The sequence below is a fragment of the Tachysurus vachellii genome, chromosome 5 (assembly GCF_030014155.1).
Source record: "Tachysurus vachellii isolate PV-2020 chromosome 5, HZAU_Pvac_v1, whole genome shotgun sequence".
NCBI classification, from domain to species: Eukaryota; Metazoa; Chordata; class Actinopteri; order Siluriformes; family Bagridae; genus Tachysurus; species Tachysurus vachellii.
The window spans coordinates 19,174,151-19,200,681 of record NC_083464.1 but is presented as its reverse complement, the minus strand read 5'-3'; the positions used below and the strand labels follow the sequence as shown (position 1 = coordinate 19,200,681).

Here is a 26,531-nt window from a genome sequence, read left to right as displayed (position 1 = left end):
TATTATCCAAAGCCTATAAGGGAGGACTGGCACAGTGCCAGTGTGACATTATTTATTTTTGAAGCGTATATCTAAACACAGTAGCTTAGTGATTAACACATTTGCATCTCTCTTCCTGTTTTAGGTATACTGTCATCTAAGTTGTCTGTAGTGTGTTAGTGTTCCCTGCAATGAGATGACAATCCTGTGGAAGATAAGCAACTTGCCATAATATTGAGTGTCAATTGAATAACACAAAAGATACAGAACATAATAAAATTTTAATAGAAATGAATGTAAAAATCTGTGTGGGTGATGTGCACCAATCAGACTATTGTCTTCTTTCTAGAATAAAAGTGCGAGAGAGAGAGAGAGAGAGAGAGAGAGAGAGAGAGAGAGAGAGAGAGAAAGAGATGCAGCATCGCACTCTGTCAGTCTGTATAGTTTGAAAAGTGAGTGACTCTTCAGAGATGTGAAACAGAGGAGCAGTCACACACTTCTGATACACAAGCTGCTCATTATTGGATACATACGGTGCTGGATGCTACTTGCATGGCAGCATGATGGTGAGTGGCAGTTCATACATAATTAATTCAGGGTAATGTCATGCTGAAGACATAAAACATTTAGAAATTGTAACCGTTTCAGAGGTTTGTTGGTTAAAACTTGGATTGCACTATGCAGTGATGTCATTTATGAATTACATTATTATTGCCTTGTATGTTATTTGAACAATTTGGCTATAGATAACAGTTTATTTTCAATCAAAATGTAGTGAATATTTTCTACCAAAATAAATTTTAAATGGTTTTGGAATGTTTATTTGCTGGTTAGGGTGGGGAAAATGTAAATTGCATCAAAATGATCAGTTTTTCGATTTAACTGGCATTTCCTAATGATCAGGTCTGTGTGTGATAATCAGTCATGAATTAATGCGAAGGCTGAACTCATTTCATGTGGCATCAAATGTATTTGACATTTCACACAAATTACTTTAATATTTACAATAACAGCTGATTTAATTAAAGCTGAAAACTAACTTGACAACTCTTAAAATGTTATATTAGTCTAAGTGCACAATTGTCAGCACAATATTACTTATTTCTGTGTCTGAATGTCGAATGAAATAAATTTATAATCTCAGTTTGTGGATGACCTTTTCATCCGGTACATATCAATCCTTGTGTGAGGTTTATTTATTTATTTATTTATTTATTTATTTTCAGGAGCCCAAAGCTTTTTTCATACACAACTGACAGTAATTATCTGATTTACAGTTAGAGTTTTTAAGAAATAAATAATAATAAAAAAAATGTATTAAATAAAGGTTGCATTCTGTATTCTAAAATCAAATATTTACTGTAGTTTTCAGTATAGTGAAAAACCTACTTAAGATTTGATAGAAATCCTGACATGATAATGTATTTTGCTGACCTTCATCATCATTTCTAGCAAATCTTAAGTAGGTTTTGCATTTATAATGCAATTAAAACATTTTTGCATCATTCCTTTAAACACATCCTATAACATGTCACCATTTTTAGTAGGATGGAGTGGAACTGAAACGCTTACAGTACACAAACCTAGAAGAGGACATGCATAAAAGGCTTGAGAGTAAAAATATTGTGTATATACTGTATGGTTCACAATTTAATTTATAATTCTGTAATGGCGTAGTGTTTTTTTTTTTATAAGGCATAAATATTTAATTTATTTTGCCTTGTATATTTTCCAAATTATTGTTAAATTATTGTGCCCATTATCTTGCAAATATTGTCATATAATGATTTTATTTTTGAAGCAAAGAAGCTAGAAATACAAATATAGTGTCATGAACACCACTGTTAAAACAGTGCGTTCATGTGGCTCTTTAGTAACTGATGTATTAATAAGTGTATCTTGGATATTTTTAGATATCAAGAACCATTTTATCACCTTCACACTTCAGCAGACATGTGATTATTTATTTTCAGTCACTAGCTTGGATCACTCATGCATAAGTATGCCTTCACGCTTTCGTTTAGCTTTATTTTTATAACTGTCTCTGTAATGCAGTGTTCTACTTCACCTTTTTCTAACAACGCACACATACTGAGACCTTCAGCACAGTCTCAAAGTGACCTCAGGATTACAGTTTGAAAAACAATTACAGCTGTCATACAGCCATCCTTATTTTCCACTTCTTACTTTGTACGCATGTCGGATTGACCTTATGTGAACTTTGGAGCTGTTTGTGTAACAGCTTGTGTCCAAATCTGGTTATAGACTTTTTCATTTGTAATTTGATCTGTATCCAGTGCAGTGTACAGTTCCTAAAGTAGTAGATGGATTGTCTATGATGTCCATCTACTGTATGTTGAAGGAGTATGTGATAGCCATTGGAGCAAATCATGGCACTGTGGATGGCTTTTCTAAAGGTAGAGGTCATATGCTATCATCTCACAATGTCTCACTCTTGTTCTAAAGATGCCTTCTAAAAATCACTTCAGCAAAAAAATGGGAGAAAATTAACCCTGGGCTATAAGCTCCTCTTCCATGAACTGGTGGTGTTGATTCCAAATAGACCATGTGTTAGAGTCCTGGGTTTCTACTAAATGGTATTTAGTTAACCATTCATTTTTAATCAACCGTCCATTAACATTACAACCTTCCATGATGGGGAACATTCCGAGCATGCCCTGCTTTGCCCTATATGTGCTCAATGATATTATCTGAATTATAATTATATATATTAAACAACAACTGGATCATGAGGTGAAAGCCAGGCCCTTTCTGTGGCACACCACTCAATTATTTGCATTCCTCATGTCCTCATGTAATTGTGTAACTGTGATTCTATGACTATCACCAGATTTCCTTGTCTTGTGCAATCAGCACCAACCAAACAGGACTGCAGCAAGACATTTCAGAAGTAATGTTGACTGTATAGCAACAGTAATTATATTAGATAATATGTCATACCATCTCTACGGGATTTAGCTGAATCTAGAATCCTTTGCATTTTGATAACACTTTGCAGATGAAACACACTGTCCCTTATCCAGTTTTCAAATAGACAGACTTACATAAATATGTATTGTTTAAATGTGTGTGAATTATTTAATAAAAATATATGCAGTGCACTGGCTGTTAATGTGTCACTGTGATTCAAAAGCTGAGATTAAGCTGGGATAGTAGTATCAATTGCTTGTTTAACGGTTAACAGAAATACTCTGCTAACAAATGTACTCTCACTGTGATACCCATGCTAAGGCTTAAATTAGAAGAGAAAGAGGCAGAGGAAGAGAATGAATGAGTGAGTGAAAGCCCATGTGAATGTATTGACATACAAGCACATGGGTGGTACTGGGAAAATAATGGTGCTATTGACTTGCATGGCAGTATCTGTGTTGTTCTTGTCCTGCTGCTGGTGGCTTAACATACATATGCAGTGATTATCTAGCTTACAAAAGGAGTTTCTATCTTAGAATATGAAGCGATCATGTGAATAACTAACTAGCATGCTCTCTAAATAATAAAACTTGCTTTTAAGTTTTCATCAGCCATGTTGTTTTACTTGATATTGATTGTTTTATGCTGCATCCCTTATTTAAAGGTCTACCACTAAATAAATAATCCTGTCTAGCACTCTACAGATCATTGGTACTATAAAGTAGAGCACTTTTGGTTATTTATTCCTTTCTCCTTCTTCCTCATTGCCAAACTAACCATATTTTCGTTATTACACTGAGGGTGAGATTTTCTTTTTCTTTTTTTAATGACTGTTTAATGAAAGACAACAGTTCAACAGCTCCATTATCATGATGCATCACACACTATTGTATCAGCAACGCAAATAAACACCATAATATCATTTATGAGCACATGGTGTAATAGCATGTGGGGATAAGAGCTTACAGATATAGTGATTTTCATCAGCTTTCCATGTGTTTGAGCTGTAGAGGTGGAACAAAATGAGAGAGAGGTAGATGAAGAGCTTATCTGCTGTTATTGAGTGACATTGAAATTATTTTCAGAGCTTAATCTGCCTACATAATGCCTAAACATGGCCAAATAATCAACGTAATAGAGTAAGTCAAGAAACATGAGGGAAAGTCAGAGGGATGACTGATGTCAGGTGACAGATACAATTATAACCTTTTTAAAAACTTAATGAATGCAGTAGTCCTTCTTTTATCTGTGCTACCACCACCATGTGCTACCTTTTTCATTGTGTACCTGCACTTTATAATGCTGCTATTGGACACTTTATTATTATGACGCTCACTTTTCTAGTATGACTCATATTGCTGCTACCACAGTCCATTGATTCCACACAGGTCAATAGTTTACAGCCAATTATTGCACTAGTTTTTCCACTCAACACTATTCTGTTGTCTTGGTTAGTTGACATGTGCTGTCCTCTGCATTTAGTGTATTATTTGTTGTGTATTTGTGCTTTATGTAGTCCTGTGTATTGTGCCACTGTATTGTAACTGTGTCGTTGCACTATGGACCTAAGGAAATTATATTTAGTTCTAATGTATACAAGCTATATAGACGATTGACCTTAAAAATTTGACACTTTACTTGACATTTATATCATAATACATTTAGTGGATTTAGTGTTGTTCTCTTGAAGCGCATGACTGTTTAACTTTTCCAACATCTTCGAACAATTTTCTTTTAACATTATGCTGTCTGAAGTGATCGTCTTTTAATGATGAATGCTGTATGATGTAACAGCATTGACTAAATAATTCCTGGTGCCTACCATTTCCTGAATTAATTTTTTTAAGTCTGATATTGTTAGAAGATTAAGACTGCTGAGACACAAGAGTTTCTGAATATTTTTACCTTTTAAAGCCATTGTGGCTGTTTTTGCCATTTCCATTATTAAATGCTCCTTTTTCTCAGTAACTACCTTATTATTGAGAGTTACAGAAACAGAAAGCCTAAGTATCAGTCAATGTACTTAATATGGTTTGTCCTAGAAGAGTGACAAATAGCATGAAAGGAGGTTAGCGCTGTTGACAACAAGTTGTCTAACTGCATGCTGGCTCACATAATGTACGCCAATAATTTTATTTTGTTAATTATTTTAATTTTATCTATTTTATTTATTTATATATTTTAATTCCATTGCATTTCATCTGAGTGCTAATTTGCCATTTGAAATATTTAGCCCATTTACTGTGTATTTAACTGCATGGATATAAAAATACTTCATTATGTAATGCAAAAAAACAACACAACATTGTTGACATTTCTTTGACCGTTTTATGCTTTTATATTTATTTTATATACTATACTAAATAAGCATGTCAAATTGAAATGAGTAAACTGACTCGTTCTAGTTTTGAAATGTTAAGTAATTAGATGCATACACTGTGTTACAGATTTTGACAGTTTTTTTGTTTTTCCTAATATACTCCTAATGGCAAATTATAACCCATATAAAAAAATTTTCAAATCCTTCTCAAAACTGTTGCCACAACATTGTGTTGTACATCGTTGTACCTAACCACAAAATAGATGATGTCTTTGTATGCTGTAGAATTACCATATATCTACCATGTACTAGTATGACAACACCCTAGTAAATAAAGTGAGCTTCATGAACACATGGTTTGCCAAAACTGGTGTGGAAGAACTCAAGTGGGCTGCACAGTGTCCTGACCTCAACCTCACTGAACAGCTTTGAGATAAACCGTATTGCTGACTACACCCAGGACTAAGCACACATGAGTATTGTGGTCAGGTGTCCACAAACTATTGGTCAATAGTGTGTAAATATGTTCTATTCAGTTTAATGAAACCTTAATTTAAATGATACTTTCTGTCACTCTGCTGGCAAATATCAAACTTGACCTTGTATACTTTTCTGCATTTGCTCATTTGTAGAAATACATTCTCGAGAATACATTGTTATTTTTGCATGATTAGCTTGGATTTTTCTCTTGGGGAATGAATCCATAAGTTTTATATGATGTCTTCTTGACAGGTAATTCTCCAAAGTGTCTCCATATCAGAGTAACACTTGGACAATTTAAAGTTTCCAAGCATACTGAAGAGCGAGATGACAGGTCTGCATAAGCACCCAGACACCTGTGTCCAAAAGCCTGTACATGCCATCAAGTTCACATGGCAGATACAAGGGAATGAGAATAAGTTCATTAGGCTAACAAGTGTAGCTATAAACAATGTTTTTGAAAGTGTCTGTAAAGCTGAAGCAACAGAAAGAAACAATTATTTTATTCTCAATATTCAGATTATAACAGATATTTAGAGAGAGAGAGAGAGAGAGAGAGAGAGAGAGAGAGAGAGAGAGAGAGAGAGATTTAATGGTTATTTATTTATTTTGTTTAAATTTAGAGATTTATCTTTTTAGTTAGTTAGAAGTTTGTTCTGTTATCGTGTTATTGGCCATGAGATTGTGGGATTGTCTGTTTTTCCTGAATGGAATTGGGCTAGTCCACTGTGTGTTTGTGTGTCTGTGGGGATCAATGGGATTGGAACTAGAAAGGAATAGACATGACATCTACAAACAGACAAATGAAATCCTGGGTTATGTGCACGTGATGTTTGTTAAGGTCAAACTATAGGTGTCAATAAATGGGGGTATATTTTCGGAGATTAAAAGACCTTAATGCGAGGATAGCTAAAAACATGATTTATTAAATAAAACATAACATAAAACTGGAAACACTAGGAGAAAATACAAACTCTTGAAAGTATCCCCCCTCAAGAAAAAAAGTCCAGAAAGTCCGTAACCATGATCCCAGCAAGATCCAGAGGCAGGTTTGGGGAGCGATGCACAGAGAGAAGTAGGTTGGGGGAGTGAAGCAAAACTTCAACTACACAGTCGAGCAGAAGGGACGAGCAATGTCCACAGCCAAGAAGAAGGGCTGAGTGATGTCCACAGCCAAGCAGAAGGGCCGAGCGACGTCCATAGGTGAGCAGAAGGGCTGAGTGAAGTCTACAGCCAAGCAGAAGGGCCGAGCAACGTCCACAGCCCAAGGCAACATGGCTGAAATAAATAGGGAGACAATTAGACACATAAGGCACAGGTTTGCTGAGGCGGGAAGGAATTAGACAAGGGCGGGGCAGACACGTGAACACGAAAAGTAAACAAAAAACACATGGCACCAGCAAAAAGTCCAGACTAGATCCTGATAGGTTCACAGGTTTAAAACAAAACTGCTTGTGAAGTGAGACTCCATTCTTGTGAGCTAGTCATTTCTGAATCTTCTCATAGAGCTTGTTTTATACCCATGTAGTTTCTCAATGCACTGTAATTCGATTCTGTAGCGGCTCACCAGATCCTCTACTTGTTTGCATGAAATTAAAAAAAAATGTATTTTGCAGAGAAACAAACGGAACAGGTACATTCTTTTAAATGTTTTAAATTTCATTTCTTTCCTTATTAAAAGTAAATTGTTTTATAAAAATACAATCTTCTCAATTGTGTTACAAGTGACAATGTGTTTACAGGTAATTAAGAAATTCACTTATTGCTAAACAATACGAATGGTTTTGCCATGATTTCATTTATTATTTAGATATCATTTGTCTGTTTTTTTTTCATATGTATGTATGTTGTTGTTGTTGTATATATTTGTTTGTACTCTAATAGAATAATGTACTCTAATAGAATAATGTACTCTAATAGAATAATTTTTTTCTGTTTTCTTCAAAATAACAAAAAGCTGCATAGTTTTATATGGATCTGGTTTTATGAAGCCATTTATTAAGCAGTTGTAACAAAGACGCAGCAGCAATGGTGTAAGAATCTTTATGCTCAGCTTTATTACAAACCAAAATGAGAGGCAGAAAAGGTTAACAGAAAACAGGCAGAGTTCAAAACCAGAATAGCAATATGGTGGAGGTTCCTAGTAAATAGCCACTCCTTTTGGCTTTGGTGGTAGTCTGGGTGGGAACGGCGTCATCATTCGGCCTGAATCCGCTGGTTGCACAATGCCCTCTGTAGCCATAAGTGGGCACCTTCCCATACAGTCCTGCTGTGATGAAACTACTCAACCTCTGCAGAAAAGTTTGATGGTTCCCCAGACCATGGGAACAATGAGTCAGACCTGTGGACAAGTGGTTTAAGGAGTTTTGCCCATACCCCACCCATGTGAAGAATGTCATTCCATCTATGTTGTTCTCAGCTACAGTAAGAGTGCAATTGCTAAATGACCTCTTGATTAAGTCGCTCTGCCTGGCCATTAGATTGGGGATAGTATCCTTAGGTGAGGCACATTAGTAACATCAGTATTCATAAGTCTGCAGAAGATGATTGAATACATATTTCAACAAGGCTCTGGACGTTTTCATGGCTGCGGGTAACACATTTAATGGGATTAGCCTGAGCTGTGGACGTTGTAGATATAATTGGGTGATTCTAGTTTGCAGGGGTTGTGGCGCATATTGTTTAAGGGGGACACTCCGGCAGAGGGTCTACAGTATTTGTTGCGCCCTCTGAGTTTCCTTCATCAAGTCCCAGCAAATGGGGGTGATGGTAAGGGATGGAGATAAAATGGGCTTGGAGCTGGTCACAGGGATGATAGGATTTAGTCTTGTTTAGAGAGCATCGGCCTTACTGATTTTCAGCCAACAGCCTTGTAGAGGAATGGGGTAAAAAGTTAATAGAGCAGTCCCAAGGTCTGTGTGGAAGAAACTTGGTGGCTTTTTCCCTAATTGAACCCCTATTGAACAATTTCATTAGTTCATGGTACTCTGTGGGGATCATTATGGGTTCCTGGGTGTCAGGGCTTTTGATGGTGGTTGTGAGGTAGGTGTAGGTGTAAGCTTTTCCTTAAACAATGTTCCTGCCAATGGTAGGACCAGTGAAGGAGTTTCTTCAAGTGCTATGAAATATGCAGTTTGTGTAGGTGAAGCCAAGGGTAGCGAAAAATCACTGGGGTTAATGGGGATGAAACATGGAGATTTCTCAGTATGAAAAAGCTCCACTCGAAGCTCTAGGGGAACTGTCTGGTGAGTGAACATCCCCAATGAGCTAATTCTCTGTAGCAGTGATTTTAAGGGCAGCAGCACATGGTAGCATGGGAATTGAGCTTTAGGCCCAGTTGTTGATGTATGAGGTTTATGGCTGAGGTGGAGTCCTCGAGGGCTGATGCTAGGAGTCTCTGACCTGTGTGGATCAAGGTATCAGGTAAACATAGGCTGTATGGGCTGTGGTAGAGTCTTAACTCGGGCAAGTACAGTAGCACAGCGGTGCCCTGGTTGCCCACAATAGAGTCATAGTTGCAGGGTTTCCCCAGCTGAACAGATTGCAAGGTATTCTTGGGGTAAGTTGAGAGTATTCACCGTGGGCAGGAACAAGCTGTGGTAGATGGTTGATTAGGTCTTAGATCTTAGATTGTCCAGATGAACTGCCAGAGAAACAGAAAGAGAAAACTAGGTCATAACAGAGAAAGCAAATGAGCACAACGAAGCAATCGGCTCGATAATGCAGGATAACTAACAACACTTCGCAAAAAAGTGCAAACGGCATGTGTGTTTCCACAAGAAAGGAAGTGAACCGAATGACCCTGAAGCATTAGTATCGCAGAGGGCTCCCTCTAGTGGCCAGGAGGGGAAGGGGCACCCAAAGATGTTACAGCGGTGTACCATTCAAAGTATCATCTTCCAAGTGTGTGCTGAGTTTAAACAGGACCAATTGCAAATATATAAAGCTATTTTTTATAAAAGCATCTTATTGTTAAATCTGTTGGTTTTAAATATTATAAGATCAGTGTATTCTCAGGGTGCAATATCCAGTTGATCGTTCCTTTTAATATCCATTCTTCCTTTCCAGATTAACAGATTGCCTTCTAAAGGGAAATACAGTGTCAGACTGCATGCTCCTTAAACACTGAGGATTCATAATAATCGCATATCAGCATGGGTAATTATACACATTTTTTTCATTAAGTTATTCAATTAATATTGAATATTATTTACTAGTGATATTTCATCTTCAGATTCAAAAAAAAAGAAATTTTCCAGGTTTCACTTCTGTTTTAATATTAACTGTGTGTTTTATTTCTAGGTCAGAATAAAAAGGAACAAGAATTTTGCCCCTTAAACTATATGGACAGAAACAGCTGACATAAACAGGAAGTAAATTTGGAAAATCCAAGACAGAATCGTTTGCATAGCTCCTGGATGTAGGTCATCATGAGTGTTATCATAAGAGCAGCTGGAAATTGAAAATGCACCATCTATCACCTCCCAGCTTAGGAATGATCCGTTTTCCCACCTTCATTTTTTTTGGATCTTTTTTCTTCCTTCTTCCAAATGACCTTCCTGAATACAAATAACACATTTCTTCTGCTTTGCATTTTTATTCTGATATTATCTATTCAGAAATCAAAGTTTATTGCAAATTAAACCACACCTAAAAATCTAAATATGAAAATAATATTTGATTATCTTTGATAAGCGTCTTTAATCCTGTTTGACAAACCACATTTATTTCTTACTTTGTCCATAAAATATACAATATCCTGAGAGAACTATCTGTAGCACAGCAGCTTTTTTAATCCGTAGAGGTATCGATTACTCCCTGCATGTTCCATTTTCTCTCAGCTTACCCTTTTTAGGATCTCTGGCCTCATTTAAAGCCCCTATCAGACATTAGATAGTAAATGTTCTCCTAAATATCTCACCTACGTTTGATGAACAGATGCAGTGCAAAATGTGAATGACTGCAATTTTCCATTTTTCAAAAGATTTAAAATACAGGCATCCGTGCTCTTTTAGCCAAAAGAAACAGCTTAATATTAATCATAACATCATAAATTAATTCCACATTTCATGATACATCCTCATTGCTTTTGTATATTTAGACAGTATCCGTTCCTTATTTTTTTTCCCGCTTGTTATTACTCAGTCTGGTTATTTTTGTATGTTTTAGCTGCTAGATTATTTGAGATTTCTCTTTTCCTGTAAATGTAAATTTAGAGAATAGTATTGGAATCTGTTAAAGGTGGAGCTACACAAAAGATTCAATTCAGCTGAAAGTAAATAAAAGAGGACAGCAAATAAAGTTAATTGTTTGATTTGGTAGGGGTTCTTTTTTGTGTCTCTGAGCAGTATGGACTATACTGTACCTGTCAGCTGAAATCAGTAACATCAGTGAGTAACTGTTATAATACAAATGATTTATTTGCTATTTCCCTTTAAGGATAAAACACACAGCACTGAAATACTGACCATGTTTCCATACAAGATTTTATAGTGATTTCATGTTGTGTTGTGTTTTTTTGAACATCCCTCTATCCTGCAAAAGAAGGTGAAGAAATCACAGAGGGTTTGTATGGGCATGATATTTTTGGTTTTGTTTTGATCATAAGCTGTAACTTTCCTTTGTTTGTCATATGAAACTTGTTTCTTCTTCATGCTTCTCTCTGTCTCCTTTTCCACTGTGCTATTAATTGTCTTTTTTATGGCTCTTTTGTAATGTTTGGTCCTGTCTAAACCGAGCCTTATGTGTTTGTACCTTCAGATTTCTATTGATTTGTCCACTCACATGCCAACTCATGCGCTGACACCCAGACCCATATTCCCAAGTCTGCTTTTAAATCCAGTGCAGTTGCTATTAGAATTTAGAATTTAGATTGGAGATAAACAGATTGCATTAAACCTGGATAAAATTATTTGTTAATTAGTTTTTTAATGCCGCTCCTTAGGTCATGTTGATGTTTTTTTTTTTTTTTGGCTAGCATCATAAATGAAATATCGTGTTCAATAGTTTCAGAAGTAAAGGAATCTGTTTTGTATATCACGGTGAACCATCACAAAAACATATTTTGATTTTCCAGGGTTTTTTTTTTTAATCAATTTTTGAACTGGCTTCTCATATGCATCTTTTCTGATGTACACTTCATGCACACATTTCTATGTTTATATGCTCATGTATGTTTCCTGATAAGACTCACGTGCACATACACAAACATTGTGAGTAATGGGAGCTGCACGTGTCAAGCGTCGTTTCAGTGCGGTGGACACTCCTCTTAATGAGGAAGAAGTAATGAAGCTGGCTCAGAATGATGATGTTACTGGGGTCTGTACAAGAGCTCTATCTTCTCCAGCTTGCAATGGCAAGCTGCTTAACCAAAACAATGGAGGATCAGGGAGGCTCTTTGAGAGAAAGGAGGAAGATGATGATGATTGTGATAACAATGATAGAGGAAGGTGGAGAGGAAGAGAAGGAGGCTGTGGTTTCATGCTTGAGAGTGTAGCTAGGAGAGAAGGGGGATGGGAGCGAGTTGAAAGGACTTTCTCTGTCTCACCGTCCTTGTCGACTCCTCTTACTGCCCAACCTCACTTCCTGCCTCACAGCCGATTTGTGGGCAAAGATGGTCGCTGTAATGTCACTTTCATCAACATGAACCAGAGAAACCAGAGGTACCTTTCAGATCTCTTCACCACCTGCGTGGATATTCGCTGGCGCTGGATGCTGGTAGTCTTCACCCTGTCCTTCTTGCTCTCCTGGCTTCTTTTTGGATTGGTCTTCTGGCTCATTGCAGCTGCTCACGGAGACTTAAGTCCCCCACCATCATCCTCAATCTCCCCCTCCTCATCCTCCTCAGCTACCTCATTCTCTTCTTCTGTAGCTTTAAGAGAGCAACCAGTGGATGAGCCTGAGGAGCCACTGGAGTCTAACCACTGTTTTCAGGAGGTGAAAACCTTCATGGCAGCCTTCCTCTTTTCTTTGGAAACACAGACATCTATAGGGTATGGCTTTCGAAGTGTAACTGAGGCCTGCCCCCTGGCGGTGCTTGCTGTCGTTTTGCAGTGCATTGTGGGCTGCATCATCGACGCTTTCATCATCGGGGCGGTCATGGCTAAGATTGCCAAGCCCAAGAAGCGCAATGAAACCCTGGTGTTTTCAGATGTGGCCGTAGTAGCTATGAGGGATGGGAAGCTCTGCATGATGTGGCGAGTGGCAAACCTGCGCAAAAGCCACCTGGTAGAGGCCCACGTCCGAGCACAGCTGCTGAAGGTGAGACAGAGTGATGTGTGGAATGTGATAGCGAATAAAAACGAGATTTTTGATTTAATATATATATTATATATATATATATTATATATATATATATATATATATATATATATATATATATATATATATATATATATATATATATATATATGAAAATTGTTTTAATGACGTAGAGATAAAGTCAGGGAGAGGTGGACATCTGGACACTTGTTTGGTTTTGTAAATTAGAGCTTGTTTTTCTAACATGGATTTATATTACATTAGTGAGGGATTAACTTAAACTGTTTCTTATTTGCGTGTGTGTGTGTGTGTGTGTGTGTGTGTGTGTGTCTAGTCCAATTAGATATGGTTATGTCAGTATGTTTGCATTTACTGTGACTGAAACCTTATGAAACTGTGTGAGTATGTATGCAGTCAACTTAACTTTTTGGCAGCTTTCATGACCAGAAATGGGTAAAAAAAAATTAGTATGTAAACTATTAAATTAAATTAATTAAATTAATTAAATTAGTAAAAAACTATGAAATATGTAATTGAAATAAGCTTTGCATACAGAATGTAGCATAAACATGAAACTGCAAAGTCTTTTTTAAACTAAAGGATAAAAGGTGTAGAAGAAAATATAGTGGTTCCAAATGATCAGTAACATAAAACTGATGTTTTGAAATAAAATATAATAATATACTCCGCTTGTCTAAGTAGTACATTGTCTGTAATGTTTTTTAACACATTATTCTTTGCACATTCTTCTAAAGGATGCCAATAATGGCTATGTATTGTGGGGAAATATATCTGTATTGCTATTGTATTTTGTGTCTCTGAATCATATCAGATGATAGATCACGTGCATAGAGAAATGCTGATGTGTTCATTCTAATGTTACTGCACGAAATATTGTTTGAACATTCAGTATTCACATACAGTATTAACACTGGTCGGTCGGTGCTGTTTCTGTTACTGTTTACTATTTATTGTCTTTTGTGTACTGCATTTTTTGTACTTTTTGTATTGTCTTGTAACTTTGTGTCTGCACTGTCTCTTGTCCTGCACTGTCTTTTGTCCTGCACTGTCTTTTGTCCTGCACTGTCTTGTCTGTCTTGTTTGTCTTGTCCTGCACTGTTTGCACCAGGTTGCACAGTTGCACTTTATGTGGCTAAGACTACTTACAAGTCTTTAGCCCTGTCTTTGTTTTATGTAGCACCCTGATCCTGGAGAAACGTTGTCTCATTTCACTATGTACTGCAACAGCTATATATGGTTGAAATGACAATAAAAGCTTCTTGACTTCTTGACTTGACTTGACTTGACTTGATTGCCTTCCTTTTCCTGTAGCCAAGGGTGACCACAGAAGGAGAGTTTCTACCTTTGGACCACAAGGACATTAACGTGGGCTTTGACACAGGAACTGACCGGATCTTTCTGGTGTCTCCGGTAACCATTGTGCACGAGATCAATGAGGAGAGCCCTTTCTACGAGATGGACCGGCAGATGCTGGAGACAGATGACAATGTGGAGGTGGTGGTCATACTAGAGGGCATGGTCGAAGCCACTGCCATGACCACACAGTGCCGCTCTTCATACATTGCACCTGAGATTCTCTGGGGTCACCACTTTGAGCCTGTGCTATTTGCAAAGAAATCTGGCTACCAGGTAAGACAAACGATGCGTTTTGATGACATAATAAGAAATGAGAGATACAATTAAGGACACAGGTTGCTGATTGTTCTTAAGAAAAATGTCTTTCCTGTAAATGAAATGGTTATCAATATACCATATTATATACTATAACAATTGTTCCATTATGTTCGCAAGGTGGATCAATTAGAAAAAAAAAGGTGCATTTTGGCAGTGCTGCAGATCATTGTTGACCATTCAATCTTCTCTAGGTGGACTACTCATACTTCAACAGGACGTATGAGGTTCCTGACACGCCATCCTGCAGTGCTAAAGACCTAGCTGAGAAAAAGTACATCTTGGGCTCCCGTTCCTCTTTCTTCTACGAGAATGAAGTGGCTCTGCAGCTCTCCTCCTCTGCCCTTCCCTCCCCCAACAGCATCTCTCCATCCCCCTCTTCCTGTCTTTCACCCATTCTTCTTACTCCTAGAGGAGGCACATGTAGTGAGCACCCACAAACACACACTCACCCTCAGCATGGGGGGTCAAAGGGCAATAGGGGAAAAAGTAGAGAATTAGGGTCACAAAGAGTGTGAATAAATGATACAGAGAGAGCTGAAGGCAGTAGTAGAGTTGCATGAACATAGGGAGGAAGCTGGTACAATGGACAAAAAGTCTGACAGGAGACAAAAAGGAGAAGGGAACTGATTAATGATAGAGGGTCATGATTAGAAAAAGCAGAGTGGAGGAAGGGAGGTAGTGGAGGTATAGTGCCCTTTTCTTGGCTGTCACAGCAAGCAAAAAAAAAAAATACCAAAAGCTTAAGCATTGATATCAACTCTTTGCTGAAGCCTAATAAAAAAAACATAATGAGAGTGTGAGAGTGAGGGATGGATTTAACTAGCACATTTCTCACTTCCAGATAATATATCTAATAGACAAAGGGTTTGTTCAGAGGTATTCAGGTGTCCAAGGATTTTGAACAAATGAGGGTATTTAATACATTAATGACAATTAGGTCAAACAGAAAACTTGAGACAGAGAGAATGGACAAAATTAAAACAGTTTGGGGGAGAAGGAGAGAGAGGCGTATGGGGAGGGATTCAGAGGGCTATTTACGGATGAGGAGGGTTGCAACACTGGCCCACTTGGCTGATTGGAAGTGGCAATCTTTTAAAGTCAGTATCACCGATCGCTGAGTTCCTGCAGTGGTACAAATACACAACAGTGATCCCTTATGGCTGTAAGAAGTAAATGCATAGAATGAAAAGCTACTTTTTAGATTACAGGACAAGTCAAGTTGTATTTCCAGCATGATGGTGTGACACAGGATGCACAAGTCTGTGGAAAAGCAAAAGTCTCTAAAAACAACACAATACGGTGCACAAGACAGTGTCACTGTGTCGGTGTATCAGGACAGGACACACCAACTACACGGAACAACAGGAGCGTTAACAAAATGAATTGTGCAAAAGACACAAGTTCAGAAATTTCCATAAGTGTGTGCAGAAGAGGTTTTTTTTACACAGCTCCTCATGTACCTGCTGTTTAACTTATTTACACATTTACTGAGTCCTTCACTTTAACAACTAGATTTATTAACACCAAAGGCAAAACAGCCCCACAGATGGTATGTGCAGTGCCTTGCAAAAGTATTCATACCCACTGAACTTTTTCACATTTTGACACGTTACAACCACAAAGAAAAATGCATTTTATTAAGGTTGTATGTGATAGACCAACACAAAGTGGCACATAATTGTGAAGTGGAAGGAAAATGATAAATGGTGTCCAATTTTTTTTTTACAAATAAATAAATGAAAAGTGTGGCGTGTATTTGTATTCTGCCCCACTGAGTCAATACTTTGTAGAACCACCTTTCTCTGCAATTACAGCTGCAAGTCTTTTGGGGTATGTCTCTACCAGCTTTGCACATCTAGAGAGTGAAATTTTTGCCCATTTTTCTTGGCAAAATAGCTCAAGCTCAGTCAGATTGGGTTGGCGAGCGTCTGTGAACAATGATTTTCAAGTCTCGTCACAGATTCTCAATTGGATTTAGGTCTGGACTTTGACTGGGCCATTCTAACACATGAATATGCTTTAATCTAAACCACTCCATTGTAGCTCTGGCTGTATGTTTAGGGTCATTGTCTTGCTGGAAGGTGAACCTCCGCACCAGTCTCAAGTCTTTTGCAGACTCTAACAGGTTTTCATCCAAGATTGCCCTGTATTTGGCTCCATCCATCTTCCCATCAACTCTGACCAGCTTCCCTGTCCCTGCAGAAGAAAAGCATCAGTACAACATGATGCTGCCACCACCATGTTTCACGGTGGGGATGGTGTGTTCAGGGTGATGTGCAGTGTTAGGTTTACGCCACACATAACGTTTTGAATTTTGGCCAAAAAAGTTCCATTTTAGTCTCATCTGACCTTTTTCCACATGCTTGCTGTGCCCCCCACATGGCTTGTCACAAACTGCAAATGGGATTTCTTATGTCTTTCTTTCAACAGTGGCTTTCTTCTTGCCACTCTTCCATAAAGACCAGATTTGTGGAGTGCACGACTAATAGTTGTCCTGTGGACAGAATCTCCCACCTGAGCTGTGTATCTCTGCAGCTCCTCCAGAGTTACCATGGGCCTCTTGGCTGCTTCTCTGATTAATGCTCTCCTTGCACTGTCAGTTTACAGTAGGTGGACAGCCATGTCTTGGTAGGCTTGCAGTTGTGCCATACTCTTTCCATTTCCCGATGATGAATTGTACAGTGCTCCGTGAGATGTTCAAGGCTTGGTATATTAATTTATAACCTAAACAACTTTATCCCTGACCTGTCTGGTGTGTTCTTTGGTCTTCATGGTGCTGTTTGTTCACTAATGTTCTCTAACACACTTCTGAGGGCTTCACAGAACAGCTGTATTTATACTGAGATTATACTGAGATTAAATGACACACAGGTGCACTCTATTTACTAATTAGGTGACTTCTGAAGGCAGCTGGTTTCACTGGATTTTAGTTAGGGGTTTCAGATATTTCATTCATTCATGCATTTTCTACCGCTTATCCGAACTACCTCGGGTCACGGGGAGCCTGTGCCTATCTCAGGCGTCATCGGGCATCAAGGCAGGATACACCCTGGACGGCGTGCCAACCCATCGCAGGGCACACACACACACTCTCATTCACTCACGCAATCACACACTATGGGTAATTTTTCAGAGATGCCAATCAACCTACCATGCATGTCTTTGGACTGGGGGAGGAAACCAGAGTACCCGGAGGAAACCCCCGAGGCAGAGCATGCAAACTCCACACACACAAGGCGGAGGCGGGAATCGAACCCCCAACCCTGGAGGTGTGAGTCGAACATGCTATCCACTAAGCCACCGTGCCCCCCCTTTCAGATATTTATTTGTAAAAAAAAGAATTGGACACCATTTATAACTTTCATTCCACTTCACAATTATGTGCCACTTTCTTTCGGTCTATTTCATAAAATCCCAATAAAATACATTTTTCTTTGTGGTTGTAACATGTGGAAAAGTTCAGTGGGTATGAATACTTTTGCAAGGCACTGTATGTAGGAATGGTGGAACTCGTGCTCTGTGTTTTGTTCAATTTGATAATACAACATTTAGTGTATTTGAAAAAAATTAACTAATCAGAATACAAATAACAGATGTGAAACTACAGTTAAATTAGGTTAATATAGCAATACTATGTACCGTGACAACACTTGAAATCAGCAACACTTGATCTTTATTTAGGATATTCAAGACATCTAAATATTCAGTGTTTAAGTAAACACATACAGTACAACAACTTTTGCACATTCGGCCGGAAGTGTTGTTACTTTTTCCACTTCAGGGACAGACAGATGAGTCTGAGAGCTTAAAAATCATAAGCACTCAATAGGAGAGATTGTCTATGAGAATGACCATCTATTGCTGTTTAATTGTGTTTTAGTATTGCCTTCTCCAAAGCAACAGAAACTGGTTGCTATAGCCACAGTTTTATTTACACTTTGATAATGTTTGTAGCTCATGTTGCTATGAAGTTTCTTTCTCTGTAACTGACCTTCTTTTACTTTTTATTGTACTTTTTTTAAACAAACAAATTTTTCACCCAAATGCTCAGAATGATGTTGAACTGGTCAGGCAGGTAACGGAGTGGTTTAAGAGGACTCACTAGTTACCTAATTGAACCTTTTCTATATATTTTGGGGTGAGGTTTTTGCAGTTTTTTCACATTATTCAATAAATTCAATTTTATCAAATGCAATGTACAATAAGGCTGTGACAAACACTTTATTTAGTAGACATTGTGTCTCAATGTAACACAGATTTGTTCCTGTATTGCCCTGTTTTGTCAAATGCTTACATTTGCACCGTATAGCAAATCTAACTGTATTTTAGAATGAATGTGATGCAGGATTGGATGAAATTTCTAGATAAATAGTAGTAGTTGTTATAGTATTTGTGTATTTGCTGTTTATTGTGTGAGCATGGCTGTGTGTCTGTGTGTGTGTGTGTGTGTGTGTGTGTGTGTGTGTGTGTGTGTGTGTGTGTGTGTGTGTGTGTGTGTGAGTGTGTGTTTGTGTGTGCGTGTCTGTGTGTTTGTGTGTGTTTGTGTGTGAGTGAGTAAGTGAGTGAGAGAGAGAGAGAGAGAGAGAGAGAGAGAGAGAGAGAGAGAGAGAGAGAGAGAGTCTAATATTTCACATCTTCTCATAAATGGTCACTCTGTTTTTTATTCCCCACTACATGGCTCTTACTCTTAATGCATTATTCCTAATGTACTACTGACATGTGTCATATAGACTTTGTAGCAAACAATTCTACAGAAGCTCTACAATACAAATAAAACATTAGTTATTAACATTAACATTATTGCCATTCATTGTACATGTCTTTTATTACTTTTAACTTAAGATTAAAACAGCATTATACTTAAAATTTCAGGAGAGCTTTAGAAGACCGACTGAGTAACATATGTAAGATTTACAATTTGTTCAAAAATGTTAAAAATAAATAAATAATAATTTTTAAAAAATGATTATTATAATGTTACTACCACCACTACTAAGAAGATGTTTTGTTATATTGATTATAGTCAATATTATTATTGTTGTTGTTCTTTTTCTTCTTCTTCTTCTTATTATTATTATTATTATTATTAATTATAATATTATATTATTATAATTAATAAAAATATAAAAAATAAAAAAATAATAATAATAATAATAATAATAATAATTATTAACATTATTATCATTTCCCTATATTATGCATATCACACACACACACACACACACACACACACACACACACACACACACACACACACACACACACACACACTGCCGTTACCATCCAAGTCGCCTCTCGCGCACAGACACCTGTTCCTTAGCTCACATTGGCCTCCTTAACCACGATCCCGCCCACGAGCTCTAGCTCATTTTACTCTAATTGGCTGATTCGTCTGTCCATCTCCCAGCAATCTCTCGTTATTGGGTGACGGCTCCCCGCTGTCTCGCATACTATTTAGTACGGGAGTATGCGGTAGGATTTTTAAAGTGTACCAGTGCAAAGGCGTGGCTGGACTGGTCCTATTCAATGGGCGGGTCTTATGAGCCATCCTGAAGTGTAATTGGTTATAATTTTGACTAAGGCGGGATTTTCTTCGCCGGCTCTGTATATGATTGGACGGTGAGAGGATGTGCTTCGGGCTGCTTTGAAGTCTCCGGCTTGCCCTTACTTCTGTCTCCTTTTTATTCTCAGTGTGAACGAGTGAGCGACTTTCCACCTGAGAGCGCTGTAATGGGAAAAGCCGCATTCGCAGTATTACTTCATACAAGCTGAAGAGAAAGAAAAACAAAGATAAAACGCCTTTACTCGCCCTTTGGCTTCATATTCGTCGGTCGGACTCGGAGGTGAGCCGTGCGCTTTATCCTTATTGTGGCTGTGCGGTCTGATCTCAGCGCTTTAGCCCCGTTGCTAACGCAGCGAGGTTTGTCCAAATGCGGCAGTCTGTAAAGCCGCACAGAAGGAGAGCCGTTAGTGCGGATGCGCGCTCGCGCGCCTCGTTATACAATAAACTCCGTCCTGTATTTCTGTTATATACTTAATGCATTAAAGGCACGATGTGAATGTGGGCGTTTAAACTGGCCTGTGACTGTATGAGCCGTTATTAATAAACCTTGTTAATCATCACTAGTACATGCATTATATTTGTGTAATTCTAGAATATAGGAGTAATGTAATGTGTGTGTGAGAGTGTGTGTGTGTGTGTGTGTGCAGTTTTTCATCGTGCACAGGCTAGCGCGTGAGGTGTGGTTCCTCTGTGGACATGCACGCTATTGTGGGGTTTCATGTTAAAAAAGAGAGTAAATAGTGAATAAATAGTGAATGTGACCGGTTAATGAGCGGTAACGTGCCGTTATAGGCTGTTATTACACTGCGTTATTGCTGCCGCGGCACCGGCTTCAGCTTCCAGGAGTCACCCCACCATCTCAACTACATCTTTCCATCCATTCTTTCTTTCTTTCTTTCAGGTCCTGTACTGACCTCTGCTTAAACTTAAACGCGTGCGCGCGCGTGCGTGTGTGTGGTCTGCGTTGGTGGGCTTAGCCAGTGTTGCCAAGGAGACGAACCAGGGCGCGTGGCCTGAGATAAACTGTCATTCGTCATCTTATTAAAAAAAAAGCCTGTTAGAGGGCTGATCGACAGTATTCATTCCGCTATGTATACATGTATGAAGGTAATAAAAAACGACTAATTGAAAACAGACACAGACACATCAGCAGTTATTAGTAAAGTCAGTGTGTTCATTGTGAAGTCCTCTGAAGTGGTGTTTTAATGAGCACGTGACAGGATGGAGTGGTCGCGCGTGCGCGCCTGTGTCTGAAAATATTTGGAGGTTTTTGTTTCAACATTCAGCAATAATGAGGTGCTCAGGTGACAGTAACATTCCACGCTATTACAGCAATTATCCCAGTACACGTCCAGGAAAAAAGGTACTAAACTGTTCAATTACATGCATACACCACCGTGGTGGCTTCTTCATATAGGCTATATGGATAACATTTTGTGGGCATCTGACCATCACACCCATATGTGGGGTTTTCCCCCAAACTGTTGCCACGAATTTGGAAACACAATTATATTGAATGTCTTTGTATGGTGTAGCAGATTCCCTTCATTGGGACTGAACATGTTCCTGCGTGGCAATGCCCTGTAAGATTGAGATCTTTGATGACATGGTTTGACAGGGTTGGTGTGGAAGAACTTAATTTTCCATAAAGTCATGACCTCAACCCAAGAAACCCAAGATCATTGCCAAGAAACGTATGGTGCAACCCCAGGCCTTCTTACCCCAACATCACTGTCTGATCTCACTAATGCGCTTGTTGCAGAATGGACAAATCCCCACAGCAGTGCTCTAAAAACTAAATGAAAGCCTTCCCAAAAAAGTGCAGGTTAGTATAACTGGAAAAGGGGACTACGTGTGGAAAGGTATGTTCAAAAAGCACATGTTTCTATCCACACTATATGTCCACATGCTTCCACACACATGTGGGCGTATACAGTATATCAGCAATTCGACATATTTTAATCATTGTACACGCCTCCTTTACAAGTCTGTACATTTAAAATTCCATTCAAATGCTAATCACTTATTTAACAATGAATGAAAATGAGTAATGATTTAAAATAGGATTACATATTACATACCTCTTTAACATCCTATTTGACAGCTGATTTTCAATTGATTTGTTTGCCTTTCTAGATGTGTAATGGTGGAGCAGCTTGCTCAGTGCCCACTTTAGCTCCATAGAGTTATTATTGGACCTAGTGGTCAGAAATGAGAATTGCAACAAGTGCTTATAGAGGCCCATTGAGACAGGAATCACAATGCTGCACACATTGAGGATGAACAACAAACAGGACAGTTACTATCAAGGTTGGAGTTTTTCATGCCAAACTGGGCTAGCTTAAAAATATTACACAGCCAACAAAATCTTGTCAAACAACAGTAAGCTTTAAACAGATCAAAACAGCTGTATGCTGGCTGACTATATGTTGTACAATCCCAACCAATTATGGGGTTCCTCCAAAAATTCACCATATAGTATATCCTTTATCATACGTCAAGAGTGACAGCTTCTCAGCTTAATTTTGTCAGAGGTTGTTGTTATTAATGTTATATATCTTTTATACTTTTATGTATGTATGTATCTTTTACATATTATCTATGTTTGTTTTGTGTGTTATAGGTATCAAAGAAAAAGATGTATTTAAATTTAGCACCCATTTTTTTATAATAATAATAAAATAATAATGGACTACCCCAGGCCTCAAATTCAATGATATATTATAATGACATAAGCTGTTTTTCAAGCCATCTATGGTCTATCTCTGTAGTAGTTACATATTTGCAGTATCAAATCAATGTGTTAAGCTACCGTTATAATTAGTTATAGCACATGAAGTTACATTGTGCACATGTAATATGTAAAGTGTCCAGGTTTTGATGATATTGTGGATACATTGTTATTTAAACTAAAGATCACATTTCATTTGTTTAATGGATTACAATAGCGCCTCGGGCCTCCGTGTATAATCAATACAGAGAAATAATGCACCCCAACATTTATATATAGCACAATGTATCACATATCTACAGCACCACAAGTTGCTGTAGATCGACAGCAGGTTAGGGAGCTCGGAGTGGATGATATGTTCAGCTGATTACACCACCTCTCACCAACCAGGCTTTGATGCTTCCCATCAGGATGATTAGAGCATCTTAGAAGGCAGTTAAATGTCTAAAATGGTAAAAAAATTATTGCTGAGGCTTTCTCACCAGGGTATTGATGTGATTGGACCATGGAAAGTCCTGTGTGATGTGAACACCCAGTTATCCAAAACTGTTCACTCTCTCTACTAAGGTCCTGTAGATCTTTAACACAAAACAGAAAAGAAAATACCAGAAGTTTAAGTCCACCGTTAACTCCTTTGCCTTGCTGACATTCAGGAGGAGGTTATCCTCCTGGCACATCCAACTATTGGGCGATAGTCATTCAAGCAGATGGACTGGGGTTTATTTGGGAAAGGGACAATAGTGGACTGTCTGAAGCATGCTAATTCAAATGGACATTGTCACAAAGCAGCTATACAGAAATATATACATTTGGCATATACACTTACTGGGACAGAGGTGGAAATGAGTAAACAAAAATAAATCTTATTCTACTGCACCCATTTAACAATTACAGATCTATTTTTTGCAGCTAATGTGAATAAGGGTATAATAAGTAGAGCATTTAAGTTAATTATTGACTGATTCAATATAGATTTCTTATGTTAGAAAAGTTAGTAAAACGTGATTCAGGACGGTACATCAGATTTTAGAACACATTATACTAAAATTTAGGATAAACCTCTTTCTGCTGGCAGGTAAGATGTAGTTTGTAGGTAGGTGACCTGCATGTATACTGTAGACATTTGTACTGATGTTCATACTGTACAGTATATGGATTATGATTTGATATGAAGAATGTATGCATGAATTGAAGTGCACTGTGATGGCCTACTTTGCAGTATGAGGCCCTGTCTAAAGATTCCTCTGCTATTCCTTACTGCCTCATCTGCCTTGTCATTTTACATTACCATCAGTCATACTTCCTCGAGTGTTTCCTTCTCACACACACACACACAGTAACACATTAATACTGACATTTTCTTCTCTTCTATTTCTCTCTTTCTTCCCTCTTACATCCATCTGTCAGTCAATCTCTTGTTAATATGTAACTGTCCTGTTTGTCCGGCTTAACATTGTTGTCTCGTGCCTCTGGTGTTGTAGTTCTGATTCCTGCCTTCTTCCTGTGGGCATGACGTTTGCATGTTCTCCCTCCAACCTCCCACTGTTTACAGTGTGTCTAGCTAGATTAATTTGATATCCTTTTGTAGACAGAGAAGGACCTGGAAGTTAAAATGTATATCCCAGCTTGACAGGGCTTTTACCAGTTGTAGGCAGAGAATTGAGCATTAGCTAACCTTACAGAAGTTAATTAGCTTGCTAAGGAGTAGGATGCTAAATGACAGGCAATGCCAATGATCTCCTCCTGTTAACACATACAGTAGTAGAAAAATATACCATGAAGCTGAAGTTCAGGGTACAATGATATACATACCATTACGATCCAAAGAGACTGAACAAAAGACAAAAAGACTGAATAAGTGATTGTTCCTTGTCCATTTTAGTGCAGACCACCAGCTGTGAAGGACAACTAGTGTTAAAGCTTACCTTTCCTTCATGAGGTGACACTAGTGACTTTACTGTAACAAGTACTCTCATTGTAATAACATTTTTAACATTCCATTATATTTGTATTTCCTAGCTAGAGATGCTAGTCATTCACACTTAACATTTATGTCAGAAGAAGAAGAAGCAGTTGAGAATTGACCTCAGGATTCTCCTTGTATCTTCAAACTGTTGTGGCAGTAAGAACCTAATTTCTTACATCCAGCAAACATTTTTTTAGTTAATTCCTGTTTACTTCTGGACCTGTTAGCTGCATCAGCTAGCCATTTTCAGTTGTGTTCAAAATTATTCAACCCCCACTGAAATTGATTGTTTTGGTCGGTTTGACATTGATTATGATCATTCAGTCATCCTGCTTACAATTAAATCAAAGAGGCACATGTAGGTCAGACAAATATAACATAACATTTATAATGAAATAACCACAAATGTCTTTTCTGAGCTCACATCATTATCAGTTTTATTCAACCCCCAAGTGACATTCAATCTTAGTACTTAGTACAACATCCTTTTACAGTTATAACAGCTTTTAAACGTGAAGCATAGCTTGACACAAGTGTCTTGCAGCGATCTACGGGTATTTTCGCCCATTCATCATGGGCAAAAGCCTCCAGTTCAGTCACATTCTTAGGCTTGCGCACTGCAACTGCTTTCTTTAAGTCCCACCAGAGGTTCTCAATCGGATTTAAGTCTGGTGACTGCGATGGCCACTTCAAAATGTTCCAGCCTTTAATCTGCAACCATGCTCTAGTGGACTTGGAGGTATGCTTGGGATCATTGTCCTGTTGAAAGGTCCAACGTCTTCCAAGCCTCAGGTTTGTGACGGACTGCATCACATTGTCATCCAATATCTTCTGGTACTGAAGAGAATTCATGGTACCTTGCACACGCTGAAGCTTCCCAGTACCTGCAGAAGCAAAACAGCCCCAAAGCATGATTGACCCCCCGCCATGCTTCACAGTAGGCAAGGTGTTCTTTTCTTGTTCTTCCTCCTCCAAACATAGTGTTGATCCATGGGCCCAAACAGTTCTAATTTTGTTTCATCAGTCCACAGAACACTATCCCAAAACTTCTGTGGTTTGTCCACATGACTTTTGGCATACTGCAGTCGACTCTTCTTATTCTTTGGGGACAGCAAGGGGGTGCGCCTGGGAGTTCTGGCATGGAGGCCTTCATTACGCAGGGTGCGCCGTATTGTCTGAGCAGAAACTTCAGTACCCACATCTGACAATTCTTTTCTAAGTTCCTCAGCAGTCACACGGGGACTTTTCTCCACTCTACGCTTCAGGTAGCGCACAGCAGTCGAAGTCAGCATCTTCTTTCTGCCACGACCAGGTAGCGTTTCAACAGTGCCCTTTGCCTTGAATTTGCGAATGATGCTTCCTATGGTGTCTCTTGGTATGTTTAACATCTTTGCAATCTTCTTATAGCCATTGCCCTTCCTGTGAAGAGTAATCACCTGTTCTCTTGTCTTCCTGGACCATTCTCTTGACCTCACCATGTTTGTAACCACACCAGTAAATGTCTAGAAGGAGCTGAGTATCACAGTCATTTTAAAGCTGCCTAATTGGTGCTTATTAGGCTTTATTGCTGCTCCCTGATATCCACAGGTGTTTTCAATACCTGATT

General features: G+C 38.4%; 2 protein-coding genes across 4 annotated transcripts in view; both read left to right on the top strand.

Annotated features, from left to right (window-relative positions):
• Positions 1–422: 422 nt before the first annotated feature.
• Positions 423–19,054, top strand: kcnj14 (potassium inwardly rectifying channel subfamily J member 14). The gene is made up of 5 exons (XM_060870230.1): positions 423–545; positions 9,779–9,868; positions 10,013–12,970; positions 14,303–14,620; positions 14,857–19,054. Exons 3-5 carry the CDS (start codon positions 11,930–11,932, stop codon positions 15,178–15,180), a joined length of 1,683 nt encoding a protein of 560 aa, XP_060726213.1. The 5' UTR covers positions 423–545; positions 9,779–9,868; positions 10,013–11,929; the 3' UTR covers positions 15,181–19,054.
• Positions 19,055–20,320: 1,266 nt separating this feature from the next.
• myh14 (myosin, heavy chain 14, non-muscle) overlaps positions 20,321–26,531 on the top strand; it is a 33,259-nt gene continuing 27,048 nt past the window's right edge. For all 3 annotated transcript variants that reach the window (XM_060870229.1, XM_060870227.1, XM_060870226.1), the window contains exon 1: positions 20,321–20,508. The gene's annotated coding sequence lies outside the window, so the exon portion shown is untranslated. The remainder of the gene's footprint in view (positions 20,509–26,531) is intronic.

Excerpts from the sequence above, each read along its gene's own strand:
- kcnj14 (XM_060870230.1), top strand. The coding sequence starts at position 11,930 with ATGGGAGCTGCACGTGTCAAGCGTCGTTTCAGTGCGGTGGACACTCCT. Across the intron at positions 12,971-14,302 it reads TCCGAGCACAGCTGCTGAAG|CCAAGGGTGACCACAGAAGG; the intron begins GTGAGACAGAGT and ends CTTTTCCTGTAG. Across the intron at positions 14,621-14,856 it reads CAAAGAAATCTGGCTACCAG|GTGGACTACTCATACTTCAA; the intron begins GTAAGACAAACG and ends AATCTTCTCTAG.